The following is a 26,460-nucleotide window of genomic DNA, read 5'->3' on the forward strand; positions in this document are numbered from 1 at the left end:
ACATACTTTCTTCTCTCTTGAAATTTATATTCTAGTCTGGAGGGTGGGGAAAACAAATCAAAAAGCAAAATTATGTTGGGAATAGCAGGAGCTGCTAAGAAGAAGAATAATACAAGGTAAGAGGCTAGTGTCAGAGAAGGCTCCTTTGAGAAGATACTATTTTAGATGAGTCCTGAATGAACAGAAGAAATCAGGCAAGTGAAGGTTTGAGGGAAAAGCATTCCCAGCAGAGAAAACAGCTTATTCAAAGCTCTTGAGGCAGAAGTATATTTGGCTTGTTTCAGAATAGAAAGAATCTTAGTGAAGCTAAAATTTATTATCCAAGGAGGGCAGAAGTCAGATCCTGTAGGGCCTTATAGACCATAGAAGGAATTTGGGCTTTACTTTGAGATGAAGTCCACTGGAGAGTTTTAAACAGAAGATCGAAAGAGGTAGGACAGCCGTTTGTAGAGCACTCCAGCTGCAATCTGGAGAATAAAGTCGGGATACAAGAATGGAAGATGACTATTTAGGAGATTGTTGCTTTGGACCAGGCAAGAGACTGTTGTGGTGTGGATTCGGGTGGAAGCACAAATGACAGAGCAGTTTACAGACTTGCGGTATCTTTTGATGACAGAACCAGCAGGACTTATTAATGCATTTGAATTGAAGGGTAGAGAGAGAATCCCTAAATTTTGCCAATTACTGAGATGGAAAATATCGAAGGACAAATAGGTTTGCTCAAATTGGTGGGGAAGGTGGGTAAGTTGCAGAGTTGTTTCACCATCTTAAATTTGTCTATTAGAATCAAATGAAGATACGAAATAAGTGTGTGGCACATGAGTTCAAAGGACAAGTCAGATTCAACAAACAATAAATATCTGAAAGCTTATAGAAGCCGAACTGCTTTCCAGAAGGTTAGAGGGAAAAAAGACAGGTTAAGATATTAGATTATTGTGGCATGTTAGGATCTTTTTCAGAGTTTTAAGATTCATTTTGTACATTGTAGTACATAAACTTTTGCAAGTTGTGCCGACAAAACGTTGTACGGCTTGCCTGCCCCCACGCTGTTCTAATTTGTTACTATGGTATGGTCTCAGAAGATAGTACTGTGGTGAAATTCTACTGTCAAAGTAATTGGATTCTTAGGATGCTTTTGTAGTTCTTCACAAGTACAGTATAAAGTTCTAACTTCTTGCTCTCTTTCAATGCCCCACATATTCTGGACCCATTCTACCAATTCAGCAAGTACCCACCATTCCAAATGGACACAACTCCTCACCCCCCATGGTATGCAGTGCTCTTTCTTTTTCTCCAAGCTCCTGTCTCTCCTCTGCCTTACTTTTCCCTAGCTGTTTGCTTTAAGGCCCAGAGATGAATTCTAGGTCTCTGAATTCTCTTACTATTTCTTGTAGTTCCTGTAGCATGAACTGATAATTCTTTTCTCTAAATTCTATAACCTGTATGATGTGTACCGCTTATTTTAATACTCAACATCAATACATTGCCTTAAGGTGTTAGCTCGTGTTATTAAGTATATACATTTTGTTTTCTTCTAAAGTATAAACCCCTTTTTGAAAGCAAAAAGCCATGTTTGTAATTCCTTTGATTCCTTACTGTGTTGTGCTAGCATGCTGTTCAACATATAGCAGACACTCAACAGAGTATTTTCGTTTTAACTATTTGAATTGAACTGTTTTCACTGTACTATCTATAATAATGGACAGTTTTTTCATTCTTTAGGCTTTCCAAGATCTTCCAAACACCTTGGATGAAATTGATGCTTTATTAACTGAGGAAAGATCAAGAGCATCTTGCTTCACAGGACTCAATCCTACAGTATGCTGCTTTCCCTAATGCCTACTGCAGTCGCCACCACCAGCACACCCTGCCCCCGCCCCCACACACAGTTCCCTCCAGTACTTGCCTCCCACTCTGTTCCTGCTGTCTAGCTTATTATTACCAAGAACTCTAGTACAATGTACTTTTAAATGCCAGATTCTGAATCTATTAGAATTTTAAATAGATTCTTCCTAAGGAACACAGTGTTCTGTGCCTTTTCTTTATAAAAAGAATACTCAGGCTAACCTGAAATACTGAGATGTCTTTTTTTTTTTTTAATGAAATTTTTTTAGTATGTTACAAGAACATAAATTAACTGCATACAAACAGTGGCATTTTCAATTAATGTGATGCAAAATTTTTTGTACCTTTATCCTTTGGTAGATTATTTTAAAGATTTTTTTTTCTGCCAGGTTGTTGAGGAATACACAAAAAGAGAAGAAGAAATAGAGCAATTAACTGCGGAACTAAAGATAAAGAAAGTTGAACTGGATAAATATAGAGAAAACATTTCACAGGTAATTATTCAACTTTTTCTCATGTGCATTAATAATACGGGAATGTAGAATAATGCAAAATGAAATAACGTTTCTAAGAAAAAAATGTATGTTCTCAGGACTAGATTGATATTGATTTTTTCTATGTAAAGTTTTGTATCAGTGTAATAACACTTCTTTTACATTGTATTTTTATATTGCTTTTACTTACAGGTGAAAGAAAGGTGGCTTAATCCTTTAAAAGAGCTGGTAGAAAAAATTAACGAAAAATTTAGCTATTTTTTTAGTTCTATGCAGTGTGCTGGTGAAGTTGACCTCCATACAGAAAATGAGGTAAAATTGCATTTGATATGTTTCATGACAAGAATTTTAATTATATGCTAAAAGTATATGTAAATTGTTTATATACTCTAAAGTTATATCTGAAAAATTTTCTTATTAAAAAAAAAATGTCCAAAGGAAAGAAGAGACCATATATAGGATTCCATCAGGGTCCCTTGTTGTTTTGAAGATGTTCTTCTTGGTGACATCTGAGATTAACGACTAATACCTTACAGACTCTTTTCATATCCAGCCTAAGTAATAATGGTTATTCAGTTGTGATGAACAAGTGCATTGCTCTTTGAAATCACTCCTCAAGTTTGAAGAGTCATACACAAATTGGCAAACATAACTGAAATATAGAATAGTATCAGTGATTTCCTTTTGATCAAGAATTTGAGTTTACAAGAACAACAATACTTAAAAATTTTGGTACTGATTTCTTGAACTATATACGTTTCATGCATTGCAGTTGTGGGTAAAATAAGATTTCCATTAAGAAATATATGAAGAGATGAACTAGGATGTCCTTCAAAATGGGTGGGTGGAGCTATAGATGAAGCAAGATCACAGTTGAGACTAGTTGATTGAGTTCATTTGGGAGTTCTAATTTTGTAAATGTTGAAATTTTTCCCTAATAAAGCATTTCTTTTAAGGAGGAAGAAATGTAAGGCAAGGTAGTGCCTTTATTTCTCCTTAGGAATTTTGTCCCATTACTCCTGTATCTGTTTATTATGAAAGATAAGGTTGCAAACATCATGTAACTGTAAGTTTTAGTAAGATATTAGACCTGCCAAGAGAATTGTCATCTACATAGTCTGGGCTTGCTAGAAGGAAGAAATGTATTGTAATAACATGTAATTTATAATATATTTCCTTTGTGCCAGAAACTGTGCCAAGCATTTCTAGGTTTACCTTCTTTAATCTTCAGAACCATTCTATAAAGCAGGTACTTTTTATTGACTATAAATAAACTGAAACAATATTAGAACCACTTGCTCTCTACAAGCTCTAGGGGTCTCCAAAGATCTATTTAGATAAAATTGATATCATGAATAAGTCAATTACAAGAGTAAAGAACTTAAATTTATTTTCAAAAAACAGTATAAAATTGCCAGAGAAAACTCTTCACCTTTCATCAACTTTTTAAATGTTTTGTAGGAAGATTATGATAAATATGGAATTCGAATTAGAGTCAAATTTCGCAGTAGTACTGAACTGCATGAATTAACTCCTCATCATCAAAGTGGAGGTGAAAGAAGTGTTTCTACTATGTTATACTTGATGGCACTTCAGGAGCTTAATAGATGTCCGTTCCGAGTAGTTGATGAAATCAATCAGGTATTGCTTATTCTTTTAAATCTATTACAAGATAGAGTGAAACCCAATAAATCTAATCATTATTATTGTCTTTTTTTAGGGAATGGACCCAATCAATGAACGAAGAGTGTTTGAAATGGTTGTAAATACTGCTTGTAAAGAAAACACATCTCAGTACTTTTTTATTACACCAAAGGTAGGTAATAAGTAATCTAAAAATATTCACGTACTTGCAAGTCCCTTATGGCTAAAACATGTAGATTTTGGCCCAGTATGTGTAAATATGAGCAGAACAGTCCCAAAATAGATTATAGTAAAGGGGGACAAGTTCCAATAACATACTTAATCAGAAAGCTTATCACTAGAGGAAGGAAGTAGCAGGCATAGCATTATGTTCTAGAGCTGAGAGTTCCTCTGCTTTTTTGGCATTTATTCTTCCTCTAGGGAACTTCCTCTCTTAGCACTGAAAAATGACAGAAAGCACTGGTCCTCCTCATTTCCTCAGAAAGGCCTGTTTTGCTCTGTCCTAGCCCAGAGGAAATCCTAAATATCCTCAAAATCTTCTATTCACATAAAAAACAGACTTACCTTTACAGAACCATTACAATGGGAAATTTTCTTTTGTTACCTCTTGTGCTATGGGTCAATTATGAAACTGCTGTATAGCAATCAAAGATGTTTTTATTAATGTAATCAGATTTTTTTTAAGAAATTTCATTGGAGATCCTATCTGAAATTCAGTTTTTATCAAATAGTATAATCTCTTCTTCTAGCAGATACTCTGTGGAGTAGCTAGATCTGTTAATACCCTATTGTTGTTGGCCTGTAAATCCAACCACCCTGTTAATAGACTTTTCAGGCTACCAATCTATTACAGTACCTGACTATAGAAGTTGCTTGAAAGGTGTTTTGTGGATAAAAGAGTGAAATTATCCTAGGAAAGTTCTGGAGGATATACTTTTCCAGGGTCAACCTAGGAAGCAGTGTGATCCCATTGGCCTGTGAATATAGAGGGCTCCCAAGATATGTTGACGAGTCCTTAGGCCAGGTTTCAGATGTGGTAATTCAAGTAAAAATCGCTATCTGGCAGAGTGTATGTTGAGTTGAGAACTTCATTAAGAGTTTCATTAATTTTACAAATAAAATGTATTTGACTCCACACGTGCAAGTTCAGAAAGTTGTGCTTAATATATAGCATTCTATGACAGTTTGTTTTAACACTTCACAGCTCCTTCAAAATCTTCCTTATTCTGAAAAGATGACAGTATTGTTTGTCTACAATGGTCCTCATATGCTGGAACCAAACAGATGGAATTTAAAGGCTTTCCAAAGGCGGCGGCGCCGTATTACATTCACTCAGCCTTCTCAATGAAAGTGAAGGGCAAGAACTTTGAGACTTTTCTGTTAAATCCTATATGTAAGTGTGGCTCAACTGAATAAAAGTTAGATTCATTAAGACTAAAGGATCAGTTATTTTTGAAACCTGCTATTAGGTTGATGAAGAGAGACCATAATAACTTCTTTCTGTGGAACATCATCTGGTAGTAAAATTTAAATCTTGTGTCCTTAGCACTCTGACCATAAGTGACTGGGTCCCCACTTTTACAGTATTGGCTCCTCAAATCAGAACTACAGTGGAAGGGATTATTGGTTGCAAGAAGTTTCGTTGACATGGGAACCCTGAGCTTTACTTGCAAAGTAATTTTAACTACTCTTAGAGTCTAAAGATGACTCTACAGCTTAAGTCCGAGTTTCTCTCAGTGTTATATTTAATTTTTAAAATTTGATATGGAAATGTCTAATGTATAGTAATAATTTATGACAAATCTATTCGTTTCTTCTGATTAAAAAGATTACCTTATCTCCACTAGGAAATGGGATTTTAGGAACCTTTTAAAAAAAGTTTCATGAAACTTGATACTGTAGTTGTATTGGTATCTCAAAGGAGGGGAAAGTACTGGGAGCAGGACTTCTTTGAAATGCCACAAGATGGCCACTAGATGATGCAAAATGCAACCAAAAGATTGACAGAGAATAAAGTGGCAAGAATTTTTAAAGAATAACCCTATAAAATGTGGGTGGGTCTTTTCGGGCTTAATCGTTTTTGTTTTCTTTTTTTAATTTAGTCAATTTTTACATCTTAAATTTCTAAAGCATTTTTATAATTATTTTTAGTAAGATTTTTCTTAACATTTCTTATACTGGTTTCTACAGTTTATATTTGAAATTTCTCAGTGTTATGTAGAGTGAGCAAAAGCATTGATTTGTTTAAAACCATAGTATTTTTAGGCCTTAAGCTTGTGTAGGTCCTTTTAATTTACAGTGTTGATCCTACCCCAGTATCTTAGAAAATCTAAACTGTTCTTACAGCATGGAAGAATCAGATTAGAAAATCATTTGTTTATCTCTGAGTTATACTAATTAACAGTGCGAAAACATTCTATTCTTTAAAATCTTGTAAAAATAAAGAACTGGATCAAGGACATGTCTTTAAACAGTGGATTGGATCTGTAGAGGTAATTACAATTATTTTTTTGACTTGGTAGCTTGACTAAATTGAAGAATTGCATTCAGTTTGGGTTTTGTATGTTCTTAAATAGCTACTGAAATCTTGTTAAGTCAAAAAATAAAAGTCTTCATCCTCTTATTTGGACATTTTCTCTTTAAAAAGCTATTTTTTTCTTTATAAAAATTTTAAAAGAACCTTCCCCTCTTAAACTAAGTCTAATGCATGTACTATGAAAATAGTTTGAAATAACATGTTTACTAGTGCAAACAACTCATGTAAACATTGAAAATGTTGGGAACATGTTAGTAAATGAATGTTTTACCAAATGTTTTGTTGTTAAATACTTTGTTTTCCATCAAAGTACCTTTACTAACATGTGCTTGGTGTAGTTCATTTATTGTTTAAGTGCCAGTCATCTTATTTCTAAAAACTGATCATCAGTGTGAAAAAAGTTTGAAGATTATTTCAGTTTGCATATGCCAATAATTATTCCAAACCTTGTTTATAAGCATTTGTATCTCTGGTGGACAAATACTTGGTTTTACACTGAAAGTTGAGCTGCGAATAAATTATGTATTTTAACATTAATAAAATAGTAAGTCCTGCACAATAACTCAGCCACCTGAAATGTCACATATTTTCTGAAAAAGTTGATTTAATTACAAATTGTAAAAACTTCATATAATAGTCTTATTTGATGAATAAAATATTTAAAACCCTAAAAGGTGACAAGCAGTTATTTGTAATGACAAACTCTTAACTGATTTGCCTAAGGATTTTAGCATTAAAAGATTTGCTGCTTTGTAATTGTCTTTTGGAAATGTGTTTATTTTCTTTGGAGTATGAATCTTTAGTATCTAAAACAATGTAATTTGGGGGAATTCCTGGTGGTCCAGTGGTTAGGACTTCACGCTTTCACTGCCAAGGGCCCGGGTTCAGTCCCTGGTCGGGGAACTAAGATCCTGCAAGCTGTGCAGCACCACCGAAAAAAAGAGAGTGTAATTTTGTCCTGCTACTATGTATCTGCAGGTGTAACTGGAAACAAACTCTTTGTGGGAAATGCTACTTTGTTGGTAATAAATGCATATTTTCATGTTCTTTTAGTGTATGTCTTTTTAAATGAGCACTGTTTTTTATATACTTTGAATGTTTGTAAGAGTCATTTTGGTTTTCAGGTTTGCTAAACAGTCTATTGAATGCCTACCATTTACAGAATACTGTTTGGCAGTATATCTATGTTCAAAAAGATAGAAAATTTAGTCCCTTGTCTTGCTGCAAGGCGATCTTAGTCTAAATAAAGCCATAAACACCAGAAAAAAGTATTTAAATCATCTAAAGAAACCAGTTACAAGGTAAGTATAAATATTTTTAGGTTGAAACCTTAGATGGCCTGCAAGAGAGCCTTGAATATGGTATCTTTACCTATATGGCTGTGTACTTAGTTAAATTTCAGCCACTGTGTTACTCAAGAGGGAGAGGGTGAATAGTGGAGACAAGGAGGCATCTCTGCCATGATCCAGAGAGTCACCCTGTGGTTTGCTGACAGTGTTTTCAGAGGAAAGACTTGGTAGGCTTTCATCACACTCATAAAAATCCAGTTGTCAGCCTTCAAGACTTCTATGTATCTCCCCCCACGCTGCCCTCATCTAAAGTATCATCCCTAAGCCACTAATATATATCACTGGCAAAACACAATGTATATTTTGAAGAATAAAAAATACAGCCTGCATATGATTCCACTGTCAAGAAACTTAATTCAGGGTGGTGATTCCAGTTCAAGATGTCAAACCCCATCCTGAAGATCCTGAACTTACCTTTTGCCACAGACATACTGTGTCTACAGTTATATAATAGAAAATTCCTCATCACTGGCTGAGTGACGGCCACACATCAAGCAAGCAGGTAGGAGAGGCTGGAACAAACTCACCATAACCCCCACCCCCAGTGGGTCCCAAATTGGAAGAGAACTGAAAGCCCAGAGCTTCTTGATGAGAAGTGAGGAGTTTGAACCCCACATCAGGCACTCCAACTTTTAAGACCTGCACCTGGAAGAGAAGCCCCCATCTGATTCTGATAACTAGTGAGGCTTGTGTCCTAAGACCCAAACTAGTGATCTGAGAAGTGATTCTTCAGAGGCTAGTCTGCTCAGACTCACTTAACCAGGCCCCAGCTCAGAAGCAACAGATCACACCCAGACATAAATTGAAGGAGGCTCACCGGCTTAAACTGAAGCATCATCTGCCCGAGAAAAGGCATCTACTCTGACATACACATGTAGGAGTTAGTTGGCGGGGACAGAGATGGGCAAGTGGTTTTCATGCCCATGCCCCAGAGCACAAGTATCTCCTGGACAAGAGGGTTCACATCTGATGCCCTGGTTTTGCTGGCTACTGCCCCGAGGACACCTCTGGACTACCTAGCTCTGGAGGCCAGGGGAGCTTGTGTTCCTGGGCCCTTGGGACTATAACAATCAGTGTCACCAGAAAAATCTGTGTTCTGATTTTTGTGGCTGCTGCCAGTGGGCACCTCTATACTCCCTGGTTCTGGTAAACATGGGGCTTATGCCAACGGGTCCCATGGAACAGTAGTGAATGGAGAAAAAGTTCTTAAATAGCTACCATCTCCAGGGCACAGCAAGAGGCACTGGACCCTGGAGCTCAGTCTTTGTGAAGAGTGTGGGCCTATTAAAAATCATGTCTGCAGGCTGAGGGACAGGCTTCCAATTAATCACTCATCTGGGGCTGTCTGAATACTTTGCAGAAGTCTGGGAGAGGGGTACTATCTTCAGGCTCTCCCTTTGCCATGCTCCAGAGTGCCAGTGCCTCCCAGAGGGGAGCTTTACACATGTTTGGTATCCTGGTTTTCCCATCCAGTCCTTACTCGGCAGCTTCTGCCTAGCAGGGGATGCCCCTTGATTGCCTGGCTGTGATGGTCAGGGGGCCTTACATTCCTGGGTCCCACAGGACTGTGATTATCATAGAGATGGTTCTTGGCAGAGCATGGCCACAGAGAGCAGATTGAAGTAACCCCTCACCCTAGTCTTTCTGTGATGTAGCTTCTATCTGTCCTGGAGTTACGACCTGAGAAGCAGGCTTCAAGAGTGGCATACATTTTGTGGCTTCCAAAGTTATTCTCAGGGCATATAGGCTACAGATGGCATCCTGGCACTCCTGCCTTGCTCCAGATTGCTGGTATTTCCCAGAAAAGAGCTTACACATGGGTCTGGAGGCACAACTTTTTTGACTGCCACCCAGGCACACCTTCAAATTTCCTGACTCTGGTGGCCAACAAGGTTTATGCTTGCAGTCCCACAGGACTACATACATGTCCATACTTTTAAAAGCTGCCACCTGAGGATCTGACTTCTAATCAGCCTGAATCTAGGTAATGAGAACCTCCCTAGGCACACCCTCAACTACTAGGAGCTGTTTAACAATATGATAGGCCGTTTTGGACAATCACAAAAGTTTGAGAGACAGCAAGAGGCTAGGGCAGGGTTGAACAAGTTTCATCCACAAAAAGCCATTCTTTTTAGACCGAGAGAGGTCGTCGTTTTATCTACTGCAAGAAACCAACACAGGGAGTCAAGAAATGGAGAGAGAGGGGAATAAACAAAATAAGATAAAAGCTCCAGGGCTCGGGGCAGAGGCAAACTTAATAAAATGGAGATAAGTAATTTATGTTCAAAGAAATGATTAATGAAGATGCTCACCAAACGGAAGTAGAATAAATGAATACAGTGAGAAGAATTTCAATGAAGAGTTGGAAAAAGTACCAAACATGTCACAGAGCTGAAGAATAATTGAACTGAATATGAAAAGTACACTATGAAAATGAAAAGTTCAGCAGGAGACTAAATTAGAATTAATCATCAAGTTGAAGACAAGGCAGTGAAATTCACCCAATCAGAGCAGCAAGAGGGAAAAAAAATGAAAAAATAGGGTAAGGGTTTTATGGGAAACTATCAAATAGAGCTAACATTCACATTTTAGGGCTCCCAGAAATAAGACAGAAATGGGCAAAGAAATTATTTGAAGATAAATGGCTCAAAACTTCCCTAAACTGGGTAAGGAAACAGCATCCTGAGGCAAGAAAAAAAAGGGAGGACTCAAATAAAATCGGAAATGAAAGAAGATATTTTATAGTACCACAGAAATACAAAGATCATAAAAGACCAATATGAATAATCATATACCAACAGATTAGACAATCTAGAAGAAATGGAAAAATTCCTAGAGACATACAGCCTATCAAGTCAGTTGTGAAAAACAGAAAATCTGAACAGACTGATAACTGGTAATGAGACTGTATTTGGTAATCAGAAACTCCCCAACAGACAAAGTTCAGAATTAAGTGGCTTCATTGGTGAATTCAACCAAACATTCTAAGGAGAATTAACACCAAACCTTTTCAAACTCTTCCAAAATTAAAAAAAAAGAAGAAGAAGAAGAGGAAACTCTTCCAAACTCAATCTACAGGGCCAGCATCTATCCTGATACCAAAATCAGACAAAGACACCACAAGAAATCTTCAGGCCAGTATCCCTAGTGAACACAAATATAAAAATCCTCACCTAAATATTAGCAATCCAAATTCAACAATATTAATAAGCGGGTCATACATACACCAAGATCAAGTGGGATTTATTCCAGGGATGCAAGAATTAACAAAATGAAGACTATAAACCATATGATCATCTCATTAGATGCAAGAAAATATCTGACATCTAGACTTCAACATCAATTCATAATAAAACTCAAAAGTGGGGACAGAAGTAACATACCTCAACATAACAAAGGCCATATATATGACAATCCCAGAACATCATATTTAACAGTATAATGCTGAAAGCTTTTCCTCTGAGCAGCAGGAACAAGACAAGGATGCCCACTTTCACCACTTATATTCAACAGAGTACTGAAAGCCCTAACAAGGAATTAACCAAGAAAAATGAATAAAAGGCATCCAAATTGGCAAGAAAAAACTAAAACTGTCACTAGTTATAGATGACATGAAATGATACAGAAAGCCCTTAAGACTCTACAAAAAAACTTACAATAAATGAATTCAGTAATGTTTCAGGATACAGGATCAATGCAAAAAATGTCTTGCATTTTTATACACTAATAACTATCAAAAAAAGAACAAAATCTTTTTGCAGTTATATAAAAAAGAATAAAATACTTAGAAATTAATTAACCAAGGAGGTGAAAGGCCTGTATATTGAAAAGTATAAGACATTAATGAAAGAAATTGAATAAAAAGATAACTCTACGCTAATGGGACGATTTCGTTAAAATGTCCAAACTACCCAAACAATCTTCTAATTCAGTGCAATTCCTAACAAAATTCCAATGGCATTTTTCACAGGAATAGAACCAACAATTCTAAAATTCATATAGAGCCAAAAGAGACACTGAATAGCCAAAGCAATCTTAAGAAAACTGGAGACCTCACACACCCTGATTTCAAACTACAGGTGGCCCTTCAACAATGGAGGGGTTAAGGGGACCAACCTTCCACACAGTTATCTATGTGTGTAACTTAACAGCCAGCCCTCCATATTTGCAGTACCATACCCAAGGACTCAACGAACCAGTGATTGCGTAGTACTGTAGTATGCATTTAGTGCAAGTTCCAGGTATAAGTGAATCCATGCAGAGCAAACCGATGTTGTAAGGGTCCACTTAACATTACAAAATTTTAGTGTGTGTGTGTGTGTGTGTGTATAGTATATAACTGTATCAGCATAGAAACAATTACACAGGTCAATGGAACAGAAATGAGAGCCCAGAAATAAACCTACATGTATGTGATCAATTAATTTATGACAAAGGAGTTAAGGATATACAGCGGGGAAGGGGCAATCTCTTTAAGAAATGACATTGGAAAAGTGGACTGCTGCTGCTAAGTCGCTTCAGTCATGTCCGACTTTATGTGACCCCATAGACAGCAGCCCACCAGGCTCCCCTGTCCCTAGGATTCTCAAGGCAAGAACACTGGAGTGGGTTGCCATTTCATTCTCCAATGCATAAGAGTGAAAAGTGAAAGTGAAGTCGCTCAGTCCTGTCTGACTCTCAGCGACCCCATGGACTGTAGCCCACCAGGCCCCTCCATCCATGGGATTTTCCAGGCGAGAGTTCTGGAGTGGGGTGCCATTGCCTTCTCCGGAAAAGTGGACAGTCACATGCAAAAGAATGAAACTGGTCCACTAACTTACACTGCACACAAAAATTAGGTGAATTAAAGACTTAAACACAAGACATGAAACCACTAGAAGAAAGATAGGTGGTAAGCTCCCTGACATAAGTTTTAGTTATGCAGTTTTTAATTTGACACCAAAAGTAAAAACAACAGAAGCAAAAGTAAACAGATTTGACAACAAACTAAAAAGCTTCTGCACAGGAAAGGAAACCAGTAACAAAATGAAAAGGCAACCTACTGAATGGGAGAAATTATCTGTAAACAATATGTCTGATAAAGGATTAACACCCAAAGTATATAAAGAACTCATAAGTCTGCCTATTTAAAAGTGGATGAAGGATCTAAATAGACATTTTTCCAAAGAAGATACAGTTTTAGCCAGACTTATCAAGAATAAACAGAAAGGGTCCAAATCATTAAAATTCTGAAATTAAAAAAGGTTATTACCAACATCACAGAAATACAAAAGACATTAATAGACTACTAAAAGCAACTATCTAAATAGAACCTCCCCCCGCCCCCCAAAAAGATGTCCTTTTCATCATAGGGGACAGGAGTGCAAAAGTGGTAAGTCAAGAGATACCTGGATTAACAGGCAAGTTTGGCCGTGGAGTACAAAGTAAAGCAGGGCAAAGGGTAACAGTTTTGCTAAGAGAACACACCGGTCATAGATAACACCCTCTTCCAACAACGCAAGAGATGACTCTACACATGGACATCACCAGATGGTCAATACCAAAATCAGGCTATTTATATTCTTTGCACCCAAAGATGGAGTAGCTCTATACAGTCAGCAAAAAACAAGACCTGGAGCTAACTATGGGTGGCTCAGATCATCAGCTCCTTATTGAAAATTTCAGGCTTAAATTGAAGAAAGTAGGGAAAACCACTAGGCCATTCAGGTATGACCTAAGTCAAGTCCCTTATGATTATACAGTGGAAGTGACAAACAGATTCAATGGATTAGATCTGGTAGACAGAGTACCTAAAGAACTATAGATGGAGGTTCATAATATTCAGGAAGTGCTGACCAAGAAAAGAAATACAAGGCAAAGTGGTTGTCTGAGGAGGCCTTACAAATACCCAAGAAAAGAAGAGAAGTGAAAGGCAAAGGAGAAAGGGAAAGATATACCCATCTGAATGCAGAGTTCCAAAGAATAGCAAGGAGAGATAAGAAAGCCTTCTTAAGTGAACAATGTAAAGAAATAGAGGAAAACAACAGAATGGGAAAAACTAGAGATCTCTTCAACAACACTAGCGATACCCAGGGAACATTTCATGAAAAGATGGGCACAATAAAGGAAAAAACAGCAAGGACCTAACAGAAGCAGAAGAGATAAACAGGAGGTGGCAAGAATACAACAGAAGAACTGTACAAAGAAGTTCTTAACAACCTGGATAACCACAGGCTGCCTGCCCTCTGCTCCTGGGCAAGCAGATTGGCCCCAGGGTGACCAACGGCAGTGGAAAAGCTGGGGCACCCTCTGCTCCTGAGCATCATCCGCCATCAGCTCCAGCCTTACCTGAACCCCCTTCCCAATGACCCCTGCAGGGCTTCTGCCTCAGCACCAGGACAGCACGATGACCAACATCCAATGAATGGCTGGTGAAGGTGTACACACTTAATGAGGACCAGCAGTGGGACAACTAGGGCACCAGACATGTCATCCAGCTGAAGCGGATATCCCTGCTAGTCAGGGCTTGACAAGATATGGTCCACTGGAGAAGAGAATGGCAAACCAGTATTCTTGCCTTGAGAACCCCATGAACAATATGAAAAGGCAAAAAGACACTGACAGATGAGCTCCCTAGGTCGGTAGGTATCCAATATGCTACTGGGGAAGAGCGGAGAAACAGCTTTAGAAAGAATGAAGAGGTTGCACCAAAGCAGAAACGATGCCCAGTTGTGGATGTGTCTGGTGGTGAAAGTAAACTCCGATGCTGTAAAAAACAGTATTGCATAGGAACCTGGAATGTTAGGTCCATCAATCAAGGGAATTGGATGTGATCAAGCAAGAGATAGCAAGACTGAACATCAGTGTTTTAGGAATCAGTGAACTAAAATGGATGGGAATGAGCAAATTTAATTTAGATGACCATTATATCTACTACTGTGGGCAAGAATCCCTTAGAAGGAATGGAGTAGCCCTCACAGTCAACAAAAGAGTCCAAAATGCAGTACTTAGGTGCAGTTTCAAAAACGACAGAATGATCTTGGTTTGTTTCTAAGGCAAACCATTCAACACTATGGTTACCCAAATCTATGCCCCAACAACTAATGCTGAAGAAGCTGGAGTTGAATGACTCTCTGAAGACGTAAAAGACCTCCTAGAACTAACACGAAAAAAAGATGTCCTTTTCAACACAGGGGACTGGAATGCAAAAGGAGGAAGTCAAGAGATATGTGGAGTAACAGGCAAGTTTGGCTGTGGAGTGCAAGATGACACAGGGAAAAGACTAACACAGTTTTGCCAAGAGAATGCACTGGTGATAGCAAACACTCTTTTCCAACAATACAAGAGATAACTCTTCATGTGGACATCACCAGATGGTCGATACTGAAATCAGATGGATTATGATGGAGAAGCTCTATAATCAGCAAAAACAAGACTTGGAGCTGACTGGCTCAGATCATCAGCTCCTTACTGCAAACTTCGGGGTTAAATTGAAGAAAGTAGGGAAAAACCACTAGGCCATTCAGATATGACCTAAATCAAATCCCTTATGATTATATAGTGGAGGTGACGAATAGATTTAAGGGACTATATCTGGTAGACAGTGCCTGAAGAACTGGTAGACAGAGTGCCTGAAGAACTATGGACAGAGATTCATATCATTCTACAGGAGGTGGTGATGGAAACCGTCCCCAAGAAAAAGAAATGAAAGAAGGAAAATGTTTGTCTGAGGAAGCCTTACAAATACCTGAGAAAAGAGAAGCAAGAGGCAAAGGAGAAAGAAAAAGATATACCCAACTGAATGCAGAGTTCCAAAGAACAGTAAGGAGAGATAAGAAAGCCTTAAGTGGACAATCCAAAGAAATAGAGGAAAACAATACAATGGGAAAGACCAGAGATCTCTTCAAGAAAATTAGATACCAAGGGAACATTTCATGCAAAGATGAGCACAATAAAGGACACAAATGGTAAGGAACTAACAGACACAGAAGACATTAAGAAGAAGTGGCAAGAATAGAAGAATTACACAAAAAAGATCTTAATGACCAGGATAATGATGATGGTGTGGTCACTCACCAAGAGCCAGACATCCTGGAATGTGAGTTGAGTGGGCCTTAGGAAGCATTAGTACAAACAAAGCTAGCAGAGGTGATGGAATTCCAGCTGAGCTATTTCTAATCCTAAAAGATGATGTTGTGAAAGTGCTGCACTCATTATGCAAGCAAATTTGGAAAACCCAGCAGTGGCCACTGGACTGGAAAAGGTCAGTTTTCATTCTAATCCCAAAGAAGAGCAATGCCAAAGAATGTTCAAACTACCACACAATTGCACTTATTTCAGATGCTAGCAAGGTATTACTCAAAATCCTTTAAAAGCTAGGATTTAGCAGTACATGAATCAAGAATTTCCAGATGTACAAATAGCATTTAGAAAAGACAGAGAAACCAGAGGTCAAATTGCCAACATCTGCTGGATCATAGAAAAAGGGAATTCCAGAAAAACATCTACTCTGCCTCATTGACTACGCTAAAACGTTTGACTGTGTGCATCACAACAAACTGTGGAAAATTCTGAAAGAGATGGGAATACTAGACCACCTTGCCTGCCCACTGAGAAACCTGTATGTAGGTCAAGAAGCAACAGTTAGAACCAGACATGGAATAAGAGACTGGTTCAAAACTGGGGAAAGAGTACATCAAGGCTATATAGTGTCACCCTGTTTATTTCACTTATATGCAGAAGACATCATGCAAAATGCCAGGCTAGAGGAAGCACAAGCTGGAATCAAGATTGCTGGGAGAAATATTAATAATCTCAGATATGCAGATGATACCACTCTAATGGCAGAAAACAAAGAGGAATTAAAGAGTCTCTTGATGAAGGAGAAAGAGGAGAGTGAAAAAGCTGACTTAAAATTCAACCTTCAGAGATGGCAGAGTAAAAGGACGTGGGCTCATTTTCTCCTGCGAGAGCACCAAAATCACAACTAGCTGTTGAATAATCATCAACAGGATGACGCTGGAACCGACGAAAAAAAAGATACCTCATGTCCAAAGACAAAGTAGAAGCCACAGCAAGACAGTGGGAGGGGCACAATCATGATAAAATCAAATCCAATACCCACCAGATGTAGAATAAATAATACCAAAATGGAGAACAATAATACCAAAGAAGTTCTCCCACTGTTGTGAAGGTTCAGAACCCCACGTCAGGCTTCTCAGCCTGGGAACACAACAAAGGGACGGTGAATCTGACCTTGAAGGCCAGCGGGATTTGATTACAAGACTTCCACAGGACTGGGAGAAACAGAGACTCCAGGCTTAGGGGGCACAAACAAAACCTTGTGTACACCAAGGCTCAGAGGAAAGGAGCAGTGACTCCACGAGGGACTGAACCAAAGTTTACTAGTGTTGGAGGGTCCCTGTGGAGGCTTGGGTCAGCAGGGGCTCACCACAGGGATGGGGGGACTGGCAACAGCAGTCTAGGAAGGTCCCCTTTGCTGTAAACCCTCTTGGAAGTCTCCACTAACCCAACCATAGCCCCCAAAGACCAGAGGGCTGGATCGCCTCAGGCCAAAAACTACCAGGGAGAAAGCACAACCCCACTCATCTGCAGATAACTGGATTAAAGCTTTACTGAGCAAGGCCCTGCCCACCAGAGCAAGACCCAGTGTTTCCCATCACCATTCCCTTCCATCAGGAAGCTTACACAAGCCTCTTACATTATATTTTAAGTCACTCAGTTGTGTCCAACTCTTTGCTACCCCATGGACTATGCAGGCCATGGAATTCTCCAGGCCAGAATACTGGAGTGGGTAACTTTTCCCTTCTTAAGAGGATTTTCCCAACAGGATCAAACCCAAGTCTCCCACATTGCAGGTGGATTCTTTACTGTCTCAGCCACCAGGGAAGCCCAAGAATACTGGAGTGGGTAGCCTATCCCTTCTCCAGGGGATCTTCCTGACCTGGGAATCGAATCAGCGTCTCCTGCATTGCAGGTGGATTCTTTACCAGCTTAGCTACCAGGGAAATCCACACAAGCCTCTTAGCCTCCTCCATCAGATGTCAGAAGAAGCAAGAAGAACCGCAACCCCACAGTGACTAAAACAAAATCACATTACAGAAAGTTAATCAGCATGAAAAGTAGAAAGTTATGTCCCAGTTGAAGGGACAAGATAAAACCCCAGAGAAATAATTAGAGACAGGCAACCTTTCAGAAAAAGAATTCAGAATGACAGTGAAGATGATTCAGGATCTCAGAAAAAGAATGGAGACAAAGATTGAGAAGATGCAAGAAATGTTTACCAAAGACCTAGAAGAACCAAAGAACAAACAGAGATGAATCACTAGAAGGAATCAATAGCAGAATAACTGAGGCAGAACAATGGATAAATGACTTGGAGGACAGAATGGTAGAAATCACTGCACAGAATAGAACATAGGAAAAAGAATGAAAAGAAATGAAAACAGCCTAAAAGACCCCTGGGACAACAATAAATGCACGAACTTTCATATTACAGGGGTCCCAGCATGAGACGAGAGAGAGAGAAAGGGGACCTGAGAAAATATTTGAAGACATACTAGCTGAAAACTTCCCTAACATGGAAAAGGAAGTAATCAACCAAGTCCAGGAAGCAGAGTCCCAGGCAGGATAAACCCAAGGAGGAACACAGCAAGACACATAGTAATCAAACTGACAAAAATTAAAGAAAAAATTAAACTGACAAGAATTAAAGAGATAAAATATTAAAAGCAATAAGGCAAAAACGACAAATAACATAAAAGGGAACTCCCATCAGGCTATCAGCTCATTTCTCAACAGAAACTTGACAGGCCACAAGGGAATGGCTGCTGCTGCTGCTGCTGCTAAGTCACTTCAGTCATGTCCGACTCTGTGCGACCCCATGGCTCCCCCGTCCCTGGGATTCTCCAGGCAAGAACACTGGAGTGGGTTGCCATTTCCTTCTTCAATGCATGAAAGTGAAAGTGAAAGTGAAGTCGCTCAGTCATATCCAACTCAGCGACGCCATGGACTGCAGCCTACCAGGCTCCTCTGTCCAAGTGATTCTCCAGGCAAGAGTACTGGAGTGGGGTGCCATCGCCTTCTCCAAGGGAATGACATGATATATTTAAAGTAATGAAAGGGAAGAACCTACAACTGAGAATACTTTACCCAGAAAAATCTCCTTCAAATTTAATGGAGAAATAAAGCTTTCCAGACAAGCAAAAATTAAGAGAATTCAGCACCACCAAACCAATTTTACAACAAATCCTAAAGGAACATCTCTAGGCAAGAAACAAGAGAAAGAAAAGACCTCTGACTGTGTGGATCACAATAAAATGTGGAAAATTCTGAAAGAGATGGGAATACCAGACCACCTGACCTGCCTCTTGAGAAACCTGTATGCAGGTCAGGAAGCAACAGTTAGAACTGGACATGGAACAACAGACTGGTTCCAAATAGGAAAAGGAGTACGTCAAGGCTGTATATTGCCACTGTGCTTATTTAACTTCTATGCAGAGTACATCATGAGAAACACTGGGCTGGAAGAAGCACAAGCTAGAATGAAGATTGCCGGGAGAAATATAAATAACCTCAGAGATGCAGATGACACCACCCTTATGGCAGAAAGTGAAGAGGAACTAAAAAGCCTCTTGATGAAAGTGAAAGTGGAGAGTGAAAAAGTTGGCTTAAAGCTCAACATTCAGAAAACGAAGATCATGGCATCCGGTCCCATCACTTCATGGGAAATAGATGGGGAAACAGTGGAAACAGTGTGAGACTTTATTTTCTGGGGCTCCAAAATCACTGCAGATGGTGATTGCAGCCATGAAATTAAAAGACGCTTACTCCTTGGAAGGAAAGTTATGACCAACCTAGATAGCATATTCAAAAGCAGAGACATTATTTTGCCAACAAAGGTCCGTCTAGTCAGGGCTATGGTTTTTCCAGTGGTCATGTATGGATGTGAGAGTTGGACTGTGAAGAAAGCTGAGCGCCGAAGAATTGATGCTTTTGAACTGTGGTGTTGGAGAAGACTCTTGAGAGTCCCTTGAGATCCAACCAGTGCATCCTAAAGGAGATCAGTCCTGGGTGTTCATTAGAAGGACTGATGTTGAAGCTAAAATTCCAATACTTTGGCCACCTGACATGAAGAGCTGACTCACTGGAAAACACCCTGATGCTGGGAGGGATTGGGGACAGGAGTGGAAGGGGACGACAGAGGACAAGATGGCTGGATGGCATCACCGACTCGATGGACATGAGTTTGAGTGAACTCCGGGAGTTGGTGATGGACAGGGAGGCCTGGCGTGCTGTGATTCATGGGGTCGCAAAGAGTTGGACACGACTGAACTGAACTGACAGAAAATAAACCCCAAACAATTAAGATGGTAATAGGATCACACGTGGATAATTACGTTAAATGTAAATGGGTTAAATACACCAACCAAAAGACAGACTGGCTGAGCAGATGAGAACATGTGCATGTATGACTTTCACTTACCACATCACTCTGCTTGACCCCCCAGATTGTATGTAATTATTTTATATTGTTAGGTTACTCATGCTCCCATTATGGGTTGCAATGGTTAATTATCTTTAATTTTTTGTCTGGCTATAAATTGTGAAAACTGATAAACATCTTTTACTATTGTGATTATGTAACTATTACTCAGTACCATTGTATCATGATTGGACAACAGAAAAATAATAGAATTCTATGTCACCAGAACTACCATTTAATAGAAAAACCTGTAATCACTTTTCAAAATCCAGATAGCAGGATTATCTTGGAATTTTCTGAATTCTACAAATGCCCAGATATTGCTTTTTTCTTTTCTGCCACAATGCCAGATACGTTTCTAATCAGCAGCCATGTTTAAAAACAATTGGACTATATGAGGATCTTTTGCTTTTATCTACTTTCACTTTTTCTATTTCATATTCAATGCTCCCATTTCATTTAGCTTATGTTTTCCAATCTCTCCATCTCTTTTTTTTATGTTCTTTCTCAAGCCTTTATTAAGCATACTAGAGAAGATTTTCTATACATATATATAAATAATATGTGTAATATATATAGAACAAATATGAATTTTTGCCTAACTAAAAAATTTATGACATTTTGATTCTACTTTTTGACTTGGTATGAATAGAATGCTAGATTTCTAATTTAAGAGAAATAGATATGCAACAAACAACAAAAGTTTACTGTCTAATACAGGGAATTATAGTCAATATCTTGTAATAATCTATTATGGAAAATAATTTCAAAAGTATTATATGTATTAGATATAACTGAATCACACACAAAGAATTCTACTTTTTGAAATTTAGTATTACTTATCTTTTTGCCAGTTTTTCTAAATATCCTATGGACATCTAATAACAACATATGAGAAAAATTTTAAATATGTTTGTGTGAGATATAAGATTAATATAAATTAATTAAATATAAATATTTAAATTATTAATGGCATCATTCAAGATACTGTTATTTTTTCTGTACTCAGAGAAATATATTCTCAGAGAAATGTTAATATGTCTCAATATGATTATGTATTTTTTTCTTTTCTATTTCTTCCAATTTTTGCTTTCTGTATCTGTTTCTTTGTTGTTAGGTGTCTAATGCTTTATGATGTCTATCTTCTTTGTGAATTTTATCTTTTATCATTAAAAATATTCATATTTGTTTCAAAATAAAAAACACTCAACATTCCAAAAACAAAGATCATGGCATCCAATCCCATCACTTCATGACAAATAGATGGGGGGGAAAGTGGAAACAGTGACAGATTTTATTTTCTTGGGCTCCAAAATCACTGCAGACTTTTGCTCCTTGGAAGAAAAGTTGTGACACACCTAGACAGTGTATTAAAAAGTCGAGATCTCACTTAGCCAACAAAGGTTTGTATAGTCAAAACTATGATTTTTCAGGTAGTCACATATGGACATGAGAGGTGGACCATAAAGAAAGCTGAGCGCTGAAGAATTAATACTTTCCAACTGTGGTGCTGGAGAAGACTCTTGAGAGTCCTCTGGACTACCAAGTTCAAACTAGTCACCCCTAAAGGAAATCAACCCTGACTATTCATTGGAAAGACTGATGCTAAAGCTGAAGCTCCAAATCCTTGGCCACCTTATACAAAGAGCCAACGCACCATAAAAGACTGATGCTGGGGAGGATTGAGGGCAAGAAGAGAAGGGGACGACAGAGGACGAGACGGTTGGATGGCATGACTGACTCAATGGACATGAGTTTCAACAAACTCAGGGAGATCGTGAAAGACAGGGCACACTAGTGTTCTGCAGTTCATGGGGTCACAAAGAGTCAGACATGACTTAACAACTGAACAACAATAAAAGCAACTATAGGTCAATAAAAAGGCAACCTAGCAGAAATGGAAAAATTCTTAGAAGGGTACAATCTCCCAAGACTGAACCAGTAATGAATAGAAAATATAAACAGACCAATCACAAGTACTGAAATTGAAACTGTGATTAAAAACCCCCAACAATGTCCAAGAGCAGATGTCTTCACAGGTGAATTACATCAAAAATATAGAGAAGATGTAACACCTATCCTCTGAAACTATTGCCCAAAATTACAGAGGAAGGAATACTCCAAAACTCATTCAATGAGGCCACCAAAACTCGACAAAGATACAACAAAAAGAAAATTACAGGCCAATACCACTTCTGAATATAGATACAAAAATTCTCAACAAAGGACAAGCAAACCATATTCAACAATACATTAGAAGGACACAGCCTTCACGGGGTGAAGGGGCTTGCATACCTCAATGAAGCTATGAGTCATGCAGTGCAAGACCACCCAAAGACAGATGAGTCACAGTGAAGAGTTCTGACAAAATGTGGTCCACTGGAGGAGGGAATGGCAAACTACTCCAGTATTCTTGACTGAAGAACCCCTTGGACAGTATGAAAAGGCAAAAAGACATGACACCAGAAGATGAGCCCCCAAGGTCAGAAGGTGTCCAATATGCTATTGGAGAAGTGTTGGAGGACAATTACCAATAGTGCCAGAAAAAATGAAGGAACTGGGCCAAAGTGGAAATGAGGCTCCACTGTGGATGGGTCTGTTGGTGAAAGTAAAGTCCAGTGCTTTAAAGAACAATATTAGGACCTGGAATGTTAGGTCCATCAATCAAGAGAAATTGGATGTGGTCAAGCAAGAGATGGCATTGAAAGTATCATCACTTTGAAATCAGTGAACTAAAGTGGACAGGAATGGAAAATTTTAATTCAGATGACTATTACATCTACTACTGTAGGCAAGAATCCTTTAGAAGGAATGGAGTAGCCCTTACAGTCAACGAAAGAGTACAAAATGCAGTAATTGGGTGCAATCTCAAAAATGACAGAATGATCTCAGTTCATTTCCAAGGCAAACCATTCAATATCATGGTAATCCAACCCCAATCCAGTGCCCTAACCACTGATCCTGAAGAAGCTGAAGTTGACCAGTTCTATGAAGACCTACGGCACTTTCTAGAACACCTTCTAGAACTAACACCCCTCCAAAAATGTCCTTTTCATCATAGGGGATTTGAAAGCAAAAGTAGGATGTCAAGAGATACACAGAATAACAGGAAAATTTGGCCTTGGAGTACAAAATGAAGCAGGGCAAACCTAAGAAGAGTTTTGCCAAGAGAACACACTGGTCATAGCAAACACTCTTTCCCAACAATACAAGCAACAACTCAACACGTGACATCACCAGATGGTCAATACTGAAATCAGACTGAATATTATTTTTGCAGCCAAAGATGGAGAAGCTCTACATAGTTAGCAAAAACAAGACCTGGAGCTGACTGTGGCTCAGATCATGAGCTCCTTATTGTAAAACTCAGGCTTAAATCAAAGCAAGCAGGGAAAACCACTAGGCCATTCAGGTATGACCTAAATCAAATCCCTTATGATTATACAGTGGAGGTGATGAACAGATTCAAGGGATTAGATCTGATAGATTGCCTGAAGAACTATGGACAGAGGTTCGGAACATTGTACAGAAGTCAGTGACCAAAACCATTCCAAAGAGAAAGATATGCAAGAAGGCAAAGTGGTTGTCTTGAAGAGGCTTTAAAAATAGCAGAGGAAAGAAGAGAAGTGAAAGGCAAGAGAGAAAGGGAAAGATATAACTAACTGAAGTGTTTCAGAGAATAGCAAGGAGAGGTAAAAAGGTCTTCTTAAATAAACAATGCAAAGAAATTCAGGAAAACAATAGAATGGGAAAGACTAGAGATCTCTTCAAAGATTGGAAATATCAAAGAACTATTTCATGCAAGGAAGGGCATGATAAAGGACAAAAAAAGGTAAGGACATAACAGAAGCAGAAAAGATTAAGACATGGCAAGACTACACAGAACTATACAAGAAAGGTCTTAATGATCCAGATAACCATGATGGTGTGGTCACTCACCTAGAGCCAGACATCCTGGAATCTGAGGTCAAGTGGGCCTAAGGAAGCTTTACTACAAACAAGGCTTATGAAGGTGATGAAATTCCAGTTGAGCAATTTAAAATCCTAAAAAATGATGCTGTTAAAGTGCTGCACTCAGTTTGTCAGCAAATTTAGAAAATACAGCAGTGGCCACAGAACCGGAAAAGGTCAGTTTTCATTCTAATCTCAAAGAAGGGAAATGGCAAACAATGTTAAAACTACCACACAATTGCAGTCATTTCACATGCTAGGTTAGGCTCAAAATCCTTCCAGCTAGGCTTCAAGGGTATGTGAACTGAGAACTTCCAAATGTATAATCTGGGTTTAAAAAAGGTAGAGGAACCAGAGATCAAATTGCCAACATCCAGTGGATCATAGAAGAAGCAAGGAATTCCAGAAAAATATCTACTTCTGCTTCATTGACTGTGTGAAAGCCTTTGACTGTGTGGTTACAACAAACTGTGGGAAATTCTGAATGAGATGGGAATACCAGACCACCTTACCTGTCTTCTGAGAAACTTGTATGCAGGTCAAGAAGCAACAGCTAGAACCTTACATGAAACAATGGACTGATTCAGAACTGGGAAAGGAGTAAGATAAGGCTGTATATTGTCACCCTGCTTATGTAACTTAAATGTAGAGTACCACATACAAATGCTGGACTGGATGAATCACAGGCTGGAATCAAGATGGCTGAGAGATACATCAACCTCAGATATGCACATGATACCATACTGATGGCAAAAAGTGAAGAGGAACTAAAGAGCCTCTTGATGAAAGTGAAAAAGAAGAGTGAAAAAGCTGGCTTAAAACTCAACATTCAAAAGACTAAGACCATGGTATCTGCTCCCTCACTTCATGGCAAAGAGAAGGGCAAAACATGGAAGCAGTGACAGATTTTCTTGGGCTCCAGAATCACTGTGGACAGTGACTGGAGCCATTAAATTAAAAGACACTGGCTCCTTGGAAGGAAAGCTGTGACAAAACTAGACAGCGTATTTAAAAGTAGAGATATCACTCTGCTGACAAAGGTCTGTATAGTCAAAGCTATGATTTTCCTGGTAGTCATGTATGGATGTGAGAGTTGGACCACCAAAAAGGCTGAGCATCCAAGAACTGATGCTTTCCAATTGTGTTGAAGAATCCTCTTGAGAGTCCCTTGGACTGCAAGGATACCAAACCAATAAATCCTAAAGGCACTCAATCCTGAATATTCATTTCATTGGAAGCACTGATACTGAAGTTGAAGCAGTAATACTTTGGCCACCTGATGTGAAAAGTCAATTCACTGGAAAAGACCCTGGTAGTTGAAGACTGCAGGCAAAAGGAGAAGGGGGCAGCAGAGGATACAATGGTTAGATAGCATCACTGACTCAATGGACATGAGTTTGAGCAAACTCTGGGAGCCAGTGGACGACAGAGGAGCCGGGCATGCTGTAGTCATGGAATCATAAAAAGTCAGACACTACTTAGTGACTAAATCATGATCAAGTGGGATTTATCCCAGGGATGCAAGGATTCTTCAGTGTCAAAAAATCAATCACCATATTAACTAAAGAATAAAAACTATATGATCATCTCAAGAAATGCAGAAAAAATTTCTGATAAAATTCAACATCCATTTCAGTTCAGTTGCTCAGTCATGTCTGACTCTTTGTGACCCCATGGACTGCAGCATGCCAGGCCTCCCTGTCCATCACCAACTCCTAGAGTTTACTCAAACTCATGTCTATTGAGTCAGTGATTCCATCCAACCATCTCATCCTCTGTCATCCCCTTCTCCTCCTGCCGTCAATCTTTCCCAGCATCAGGATCTTTTCCAATGAGTCAGCTCTTTACATCAGGTGGCCAAAGTATTGGAGTTTCAGCTTCAACATCAGTCCTTCCAGTGAACACCAGGAATGATCTCCTTTAGGATGGACTGGTTGAATCTCCTTGCATCCATTTATGATTAAAAGAAAAACAAACTCCACAAAGTGGGAATACAGGGAACCTACCTCAATATAATAAAGGTCATCAATACAAAGAAATGGAGGAAAACAATAGAGTGGAAAAGACTAGAGATCTCTTCAAGAAAATTGGAGATACCAAGGGAACATTTCATGCAAAGATGGGCTAAACAAAGGACAGGAGTAGTATGGACGTAAC

At 38.8% G+C, this 26,460-nt stretch overlaps 2 protein-coding genes across 9 annotated transcripts in view; one reads left to right on the forward strand and one right to left on the reverse strand.

Moving 5' to 3' along the window:
* SMC5 (structural maintenance of chromosomes 5) overlaps positions 1 to 7,566 on the forward strand; it is a 117,975-nt gene extending 110,409 nt beyond the window's left edge. For 3 of the 7 annotated variants that reach the window (XM_024996166.2, XM_002689640.7, XM_059889455.1), the window contains 7 exons: positions 1,225 to 1,269; positions 1,723 to 1,818; positions 2,235 to 2,339; positions 2,532 to 2,651; positions 3,801 to 3,980; positions 4,060 to 4,155; positions 5,188 to 7,566. In XM_024996166.2, the coding sequence (XP_024851934.1) occupies positions 1,225 to 1,269; positions 1,723 to 1,818; positions 2,235 to 2,339; positions 2,532 to 2,651; positions 3,801 to 3,980; positions 4,060 to 4,155; positions 5,188 to 5,331 (786 nt within the window). In that variant the 3' untranslated portion in view covers positions 5,332 to 7,566. Of the gene's footprint in view, positions 1 to 1,189; positions 1,270 to 1,722; positions 1,819 to 2,234; positions 2,340 to 2,531; positions 2,652 to 3,800; positions 3,981 to 4,059; positions 4,156 to 5,187 lie in introns of those variants that run through there. The other 4 variants (XM_024996167.2, XM_005210026.5, XM_024996171.2 and 1 more) reach the window with 3 other exon arrangements.
* KLF9 (KLF transcription factor 9) overlaps positions 1 to 26,460 on the reverse strand; it is a 99,042-nt gene that overhangs the window by 9,392 nt on the left and 63,190 nt on the right. The gene's annotated exons all lie outside the window — the stretch shown is intronic.

The sequence above is a fragment of the Bos taurus genome, chromosome 8 (genome assembly GCF_002263795.3).
Source record: "Bos taurus isolate L1 Dominette 01449 registration number 42190680 breed Hereford chromosome 8, ARS-UCD2.0, whole genome shotgun sequence".
NCBI lineage: Eukaryota > Metazoa > Chordata > Mammalia > Artiodactyla > Bovidae > Bos > Bos taurus.